We start from the raw sequence: 8,347 nt of genomic DNA, 5'->3' as shown, positions 1-8,347 counted from the left end.
CTATTTATGACAGAAGAGAAGCCCACCCAATTCATTACGACTTTCTCTGCCACTGCTTAACTTGTTTCTGCTTCAGCGGACTCTTGGGGGGGAGGATCAAGATGTTGATATGATGCCGATTGAAGTCGACTATCTTCTTCACACCCTCCATCCCACACATCAGCCCAGCCTTCCCATCACACGCCCCCACTGTCTCAGCGTCAGATCGTCAGTCTCCTGCCACAGCTACTCCACAGGAAAGAAAGGTATTCCCAACTTACTCTTGGGTTGTTTTAGACAAAGAACAACACGTTGGTTAAGGAGAATGCACACAGACACTGTTCAATTATTCATAGAAGAATAAGAAGAAGCTGTCAGATCTGAGCACGAGTAGGGTTAGCCAGGTAAGAATTTTGGAAAGCATGTATATACACTTGTTTCTTCCATCTATTATCCATTAAGAAAAATTAAATGTAGACGGGCAAGCATAAGGATCTGATCATAACTGACAAGGGCCTGATTGTAGTGGCTAAATGACTGACTGAGAATTTATAAAACAGCAGTTTGTGTTGGGTGTTGGAACAAAAGTGGTCTAAGGAAGAAAAGGTAATGAACCGATGAGAGAGTCATGGGCGGTTGAGACTCACTGATGCGAGTTGGGAGTGAAGGCTAATTTGTCCGGTCTGATCCCATAGAAAAGCTACCGTAGCATAAATTGCTAAAAAAAGATTCATACTGGCTATGATGGAAAGGTGTCGGAACATATAGCTCATAGTCCTGGGTATGGAGCCGTGCTGTCCACCACTGGAAAAAAAGCCCACAGCATCCCTGACTGACAGCCCCTGGTGCTTTACATTCAGAGAGATGATTGACTTTGAGGGGGTGCCACTAGAGCTAAGAGGAAAATGATGCCACTCGATCTGTCAGGTGTCCTATGAGATGTGAGTATATGAATGTGTGAATGCAATGTACAGTTAATATACATTAATGCCAAATGTGAGCTAACACAACTTTGAATCGAATCAAACATGTAAGTTGAATATGGTCTTTTTGCCATATAATGGTTGCATAATTTGCAATCATGCTGCATTTTAGAGGGTGTTTTAACAACTTTAACCCTCTTTAACCCTTTAATCTGCATTACACTTTATACACAGTTAAGCTTATGTCAAGAATAAGCAATCCTAACTATTAGGGATTTTTAAAACAGAATAATTCAATAAGTTTTGCTAGTTTTAAAATGAGACATTTAATAAGCTTTCCATATGCTCTACGTCTTACAGATTTTCTAATGTAGGAGTAGATCCAATCAGAGGTGGCAAAATTGAATTGTCCTTTACTCAAGTAGAAGTACAGATACTCATATTTTAAAAGACTCTGGTAAAAGTTGATGTACTGACTTCACTTTTTTACTCAAAGTAAAGAAGTCCGACATGCACTTAAGTAAAAAGTAGCTATTATTACCACCTGTTTTAGTGTCACACTGGTAACTGAACCTCACGTCATATTAATATATTAATACAAAAGCATTACAACTGTGTTACCTAATGAATGTATTCAGGCTGAACATCCACCATATAGAACACAAGCAGAGAAAAGATGATGATCAGGTGATCAGAAATGTCTCTGTTCCCAGTCATGTTTACATCACTGACACCCTCTGTCTCATCCACATTAACCACATACTTCTCTTTGCCTTCTGCCCTGCTTGTTGTTAGCAATGTAAACTAGTCTACAGCTGTGGTGTGTGAGAGCCAGAAATGATACACGAGTGGCAGATTGAAAAAGCCGCACAATGACAGGAAACAGTTTGATGGGCTGAAAACGGCGCAATGACAAGAAAAATATCGATCATGTCCCCAAATTGATTAAAACTAAAGTAACAAGTCTGGTATAAAAATGTAAGAAGTAGAAAGTACAGATATTTGTGAATTAAAAGTTGAATAAATAAGAAGTGAAGTACTGACACCAGAAAAAATCTACTTAAGTATAGTAACAGAGTATTTGTACTTCAATACTTCCCACCTCTGGATACAAACTTTGAAATGAAAAACATAATGGATAATACAATTATATTCATTCTGCATACTTCTATGTATATTTAAGTATTCATACTTGTATTTTTACAAAATCTAAAAAATAATACTAGTTTTTTAAGTATGCATACTGAAAATTCTAGTATGAGTACTTATTTTTTAAGTATTTTTTTAATAGTAATTATTATTTACATTAGTCTTAAAGACTTACGGTTAAGAATTGTTTCTATCAAACTGCCTATATAATAGTGAAAACATACACTCAATTTATTCTACATTTACAATTAGCCAGTATCTACTGTTTCTACCATTATTTCTACTGTTTAAATACCAGTGTTGCATGCAGATCACTCCAGTCCACTCAACTTGACCCTGGCCATACACATAACTGATGATGACCTCTCATGTTGTTTCTTAACTTATTTATTGGATGCAGTTAATGTGTTGTGATGGAAAATGTTCCCAAATGGACCTTGTAAAGAAACACACAGAAGATCGAGTTTTACGCCTTAATATATTGCCCATTTGGTTTGTTCCTAAACTGAGAACATAATAAATCTTATAGGCCTCTGTTGTTGACATCGAGTTCTTATAGGCTCAGACCCAAGATTTTCTTAGATATATTCCTGATAAACTCTTTGTGTAGTTCACAAATGTACAACTTATTATTATTTTTTTTAAATATATGCACCATTATAGTCACCTCAAGCATTGAAACATGGTATTTTGAGTTGAGATGAAATGAGATGAGATGAGACAAGATTTACTATAGAAACCAGCAAGGAAAGTGTTGGTTAGTGGATAATATCTATATATGTTTAGAAATGCACTTTTTTGTTTATTATGGATTATGAATTAGATATCAAATATCTTGTGTGCATTGGCTTGAACATTCATATCTCTTTCCCAAATGTTGCACTATTTCCTTATGCAATATCATGATTTCTGCATGATTTCTAGAATTTGTCTTCTTTATCTGTCTCTCACTCCTCCTATTCTATGTTTCATGTTTTGCCATGCTACTTATCATTATTTCCTCCCTCCATCTCCCTGGTGAGTTTCTCCCAAAGGCTAGGAGGCGAAATGCCAATAACACATCCAGCGATCCTTCTTCCTGCATTCCCACTTCGTTTGCTCTCTTCATTTGGCCCTAACCCTAAATCATCCTCCTTCTCATGGATCACAACAACACGTCCCAAAATTGACTGACCACCAAAAAGGGTGCCTTTTTCCACATTTAGGTGTTGCCTTATAGTTCCATTAATGGGCGCATAGTTGCCAAAATCACCAGGGTGTGCAGGATGGTTCACCCCCAGTGGATTGTAGTGTGGACCAGCAGTGATGCACCCTTGGCTCAGGTCTCCATACTGATGAATGTGAATAGCTCGTTTTTGTTGGTCATTAGTGGGCAAGCCATAAACATTAACTAGTACTTGCAGTATACCTGCTGGGAATTCTTGTTTGAAGAGAACTTGTCCATATATTTTGGGATGGTCAGCAGGAAGATTAATGTCAGGTATGACTTCACAAGTGGCAAACAGAGTTCCATTAAACAGGGTAACCTCCATAGGAGCTTCAGCAAAAGAGGTTTTGCTAGGATTAAAGACGATTTCTTCTCCAGTGTGCACAAGTATTACCCATGTCAGAAGTAGTGGTAACATTCTATTTCCCTTGTGAATTAGCTTCATCTGAAACATGCAGATGAGTGAAATTGTGATATGCATATTTATATTCACTGACAAGTTTTTTTTACCCAAAATATGCTGTAGTATACTAACTAGTCAGGCCATACAAACACACAATAATCCCCTAAATGTACATTACCATTTCTGTTAGTCCCGACCGCAGCAAAGTCGTCAGGTGAAATGTGAAATCTTGGACTTTCAACCCACTCCTGTTTGAGAACACGCTGACGTGATACATACGTTATTGATCGCCTTTATTTACATGGAGCTACACAAAGTTTTAGAGGGCAAAGTATAAAATATATATAATGTTTTGCTATTGTGCAGAAAAATATAAATCGCTAGTCTGCTGATTACATATCCTGTACATCCTCTAGTCATTTATTGTTCGTGAATGTCATGGTATGCAGTACAAGGTTAGCTCCGATGTTTTGCCTAAAAATGCAATAATACATAGTTTCTCATAGGTTTCTTTGCATAATCAAATTACTCTGGGACTTGGAATCAGATTTGGACTGTTTAGTTAGATAGATTGAATAGATTTAGTTGTGGTAAAGAAGCCGAGGTTACTGGGCACAAGCTACAATTCTCTGTTTTCTGAGCTTTCTGTGTGTTTGTGTATGTGTATGTACAGGGCTGTCTGCCAGGCCTATTTCACACACAACTGAACTATTACTTAATTACCTGTAAAAGTGAGACTAGAGGAAAAAAAAACAGTATTTTAGATTAGCCTTGGATATTGAGAGCATCGCAAAAATCTTTGTCGTAATATTAACTTCATTGTCCCTATCACCATTAGTCGCGAGTTACATGCAATGATCCAGATGCTGTTATGTGGCTTGTTAGAAATGCCCAGGTGGCGTAATTACCTGTGTCAGTGGCAACGATTGTCTTCTGCATTAGCTGATTCATTCTAATATAATAGCAGTGCTGGGACAGGACTTGGGAAATTTAAAGGATCTGATTTATTCTGCTATACAATTTTTTTTTCCAAAAAAATGTGTTTGTGCCAAAAGAAATAAAGAAGCAATAAATCACTGCATATAGTTAATGTACAAAACACAGGTTGGTCATGTTCCTTTAAATTGTGGTACCTGGTAATCTCAAGACTAATACGGACCCATCCAGCCACAAAAGCATTAGTTAGTTTGTTCGACACCAACCTTGGCACACTCTGCACAGGGCATAACAGGTTTGGGTGTCCTAATTCAAAGGCAAATTGTAAAGCTACAAAATGTACTGCCTGTCCAAAAAAAAAATCACGACCTGGATTTAACTGAACAAATAAGTAAGAGCCTCCAGTTTGAATAATTACTGCATAGATGATTATGTTTCAGCTGGCAACAAATTATTTAACCCAAACTGATGCAGTGAGTAGCTTCTCATTTATTAAACAACCATGTCAGGAGACACATCCTGTGGTTGTGGAAAAGATGTTAATCTGTTTCAGAAGGGTCAAATTATTGGCATGCATCAAGCAAAGAAAACATCTAAGGAAACTACTAAAATTGGGTTAAGAACTGTCCAAAGCATTATTAAAAACTGGAAGAATAGTGGGGAAACCATCATCCTCGAGGAAGAAAATTAGTCGGAAAAAAATCTTGAATGATTGTGGTTGCCGATCACTTAAACTTTTGGTGAAATCAGATCGTAAAAATTGACAGTCAAAACAGTCAAACTTACGCCTATGTTTAATACTGGTACTTATCAGCAGTGTCTACACATCTCTTCACTGCTATAGCCTTAATATTTAATTACTGGGCATGTTTACAAATATATTAACATGCTGTACATATACTTACATAATTATCTGCACTTGTCAATTGTCTGTCTGTCTGTCTGTCTGTCTGTCTGTCTGTCTGTCTATCTATCTATCTATCTATCTATCTATCTATCTATCTATCTATCTATCTATCTATCTATCTATCTACACAATGCAAAGGAAATTTAAGGGATTGGAACTAAACAGCTGTGTAGCCTTAAGAAAACCACTTATCAGTGAGGCTAATCTGGGAAAAAAGGCTACAATTTGTTAGGGAGCAAACAGATTGGACACTGGAGCAATGGAAAAAGGTCATGTGGTCTGATGAGTCCAGATTTACCCTGTTCCAGAGTGATGGGTGCATCAGGGTAAGAAGAGAGGTGGATTAACTGATGCAACAATCTTGGCTAGTAGTAATTAAATTAAGATTGAAGTCATATGTATGATAGTAGTATGCATGTCATTGCATGTGACAATATATGGACACCCCACCCCCACCCTCTTGAAAAATATTCTTTTACCCTACACAAGGACACCTGGAGCATAAAGCACAATCATACAAACAGTTTTTGGGATGTGCTGGAGAAGACTTGACTCTTCCCATCATCAAAACAAGATCTTGGTGAAACATTACTGCAACTCTGGACGGGAATAAATGTTGATTTTGGGGGAATGTCAATTTGGGGAAGAACCACATATGAATGATCATGTCTGGGTATCAACAAAAATGCCATATGCTGCATGTGTCCTGTGTGCATTGTGTTTTCAGGTTCTTCTTCTCTGTGTACTCTGGATTCATTTCCCATTCCAAAGAAATGCGTTACTGGCAACTGAGTGTTTGTATGATTGTGCTTTATGCTCCAGGCGTCCTTGTTTAGGGTAAATGGTCTAGAACAGCAATCCCCAACCTTTTTTACATCACACATCGGTTTCACACAAGAACATTTTTCAAGAGGGTGGGGGTGGGGTGTCCATATATTGTCACATGCAATGACATGCATATTACTATCATACATATGACTTCAATCTTAATTTAATTACTACGTATATATTTGAAAATGTAAATCACTATAATACAGAATTAGTGGGAACCTAATTTATTGCAGCACACAGTATACAAAAATGCAACTGAAAAGTGGTCATGAATGAATACAAATGAAAACACCCTGCAGTCACCTCAAAAGTCAATAAAATGGAGATTATTTGGAGACCCTTTGTCTGGAAGATAGATAGATGCCTATGTGTGGGAAACAGTGGTGAAGGAGAAAGTGCTCAGAAATCATATTCAACTTGCATGACTTTACAGAACCATACATTAGGGTTATATTTACATGCATGACATTTGACAGATGCTCTTATCCAGAAAGTCTTACAGTTATCTCAGTTTTTATACAGATGAGCAATTGAGGGTTAATGGTCTTGCTCAAGGGCCCATCAGTGGCAGCTTGGTGGTCTTTGAATTTGAACCCATGACCTTCTTATCAGGAGTCCAACATTCTATTCCCTGAGCTACCACAACTCACATTTATATATATATTATATATACATATATAAACCTATTCAACCTGATATAATCAGCTGAAAAAATGTAATTTCAAGAAGTAATGACTAAGTCAAGTACAAGTGACAAGGGATTTAACTTTAAAAAAACCCACAACAATTATTCTATTTAGCTTGTGCTTATTACTTTTTGCAAAAGAAATCCAGTTCTGCAGAATAACGTGTATTGTAATCTCAACACAATGCTCTGTTATTTTTTTCTTTCTTTAAGGAAATCTGATATTTTACATCAGAACCTTTTCTAGTACGGGGGTCCCTAACCACTGGGCTGTGGAATATTAGGTACTGGGATGCACAGAAATAAGAAAAATCTGTTAACTTTTTATTTTACCACTTATTTATTTAATCTCCCATAGTACAATAATCAATTAAGCGCACATATATTCAGCATTATTGTAAGTTGAGTTACATTTTCATTATATATGCAGTGTTGGACAGTAACAAAGTAAATGTAATTAGTTTATGTACTTAAGTAGCTTTTTCACATATCTGTACTTTACTGAAGTATTTCAATTTGGAGAAACTTTTATTAAAACTTATATATTTCAAAGTCAAATATCATACTTTTTACTCAACTATATTTTGCTAAATCAGTCGCAAAATCATATTTATGTGTGGACAAAATCTTAACTGGTCAAGCACGCAGCAAACCACCAATCAGGGTCGAGCGCACGCTCTGTTTTAAACTTGTTTTGATTGGAGCTTGGTGGTATCTACTTATCACCAACATACAGTTCAGCATCAGTTCAATAGCAAGCAGAACTTTTTAATAGTAATAACTAATGGAAGAAAATCCAGACTCTAAGTAGTAGAAGCAGGTTTTGATTAAATATCAATCAGTGTTTGACTCATGAATATTATTATTATCAATAGATTGGTGTGCTAAGAGTAACAAAGTCTTTTAAAGAGACTTTAAAGTCTTGTGACAAAAAATAATAAGAACATTATAGCCATTAAAAAAAAACATAATACTTTGGATATTTAAGTATATTTAAAGGCAAATACTTTTGTAATTTTACCCAAGTGAAATTTTAAAGAGAGCACTTTTATTTTTACTGGAGTTACTACTTTAACTCAACAACATGCTTTGTGTACTTTGTCTACCACTGTATACATCAGGGGTCACCAACATGGTATATATTTCTAAAAATAGGTGACCATAGCGCCACTTACCAGTGAGCTGCATCAAATTTTTTGTTGTTATTCTTTTTTTTAAATCACACTTGCATTGGAGTGAATTTAAAAATGACAATATTAAAAGGAAAACTTAAATAAAAAAGTTCAATATTAGATTAAAGCTAGCTGGCCTCCAAGTTGATTTTTGT

At 36.2% G+C, this 8,347-nt stretch overlaps 1 protein-coding gene across 1 annotated transcript; it reads right to left on the bottom strand.

The window, feature by feature from the left end:
* Positions 1–2,512: 2,512 nt before the first annotated feature.
* Positions 2,513–3,912, bottom strand: sod3a (superoxide dismutase 3, extracellular a). The gene is made up of 3 exons (XM_046852005.1): positions 3,840–3,912; positions 2,977–3,703; positions 2,513–2,644 (listed from the first exon to the last, which is right to left on the bottom strand). The coding sequence occupies exons 1-2, from the start codon at positions 3,840–3,842 to the stop codon at positions 3,035–3,037; spliced, it is 672 nt and encodes a 223-aa protein (XP_046707961.1). The 5' UTR covers positions 3,843–3,912; the 3' UTR covers positions 2,513–2,644; positions 2,977–3,034.
* Positions 3,913–8,347: the final 4,435 nt, after the last annotated feature.

Source organism: Silurus meridionalis, chromosome 6, assembly GCF_014805685.1.
Source record: "Silurus meridionalis isolate SWU-2019-XX chromosome 6, ASM1480568v1, whole genome shotgun sequence".
NCBI classification, from domain to species: Eukaryota; Metazoa; Chordata; class Actinopteri; order Siluriformes; family Siluridae; genus Silurus; species Silurus meridionalis.
This window is presented reverse-complemented; position numbering and strand designations above follow the sequence as displayed.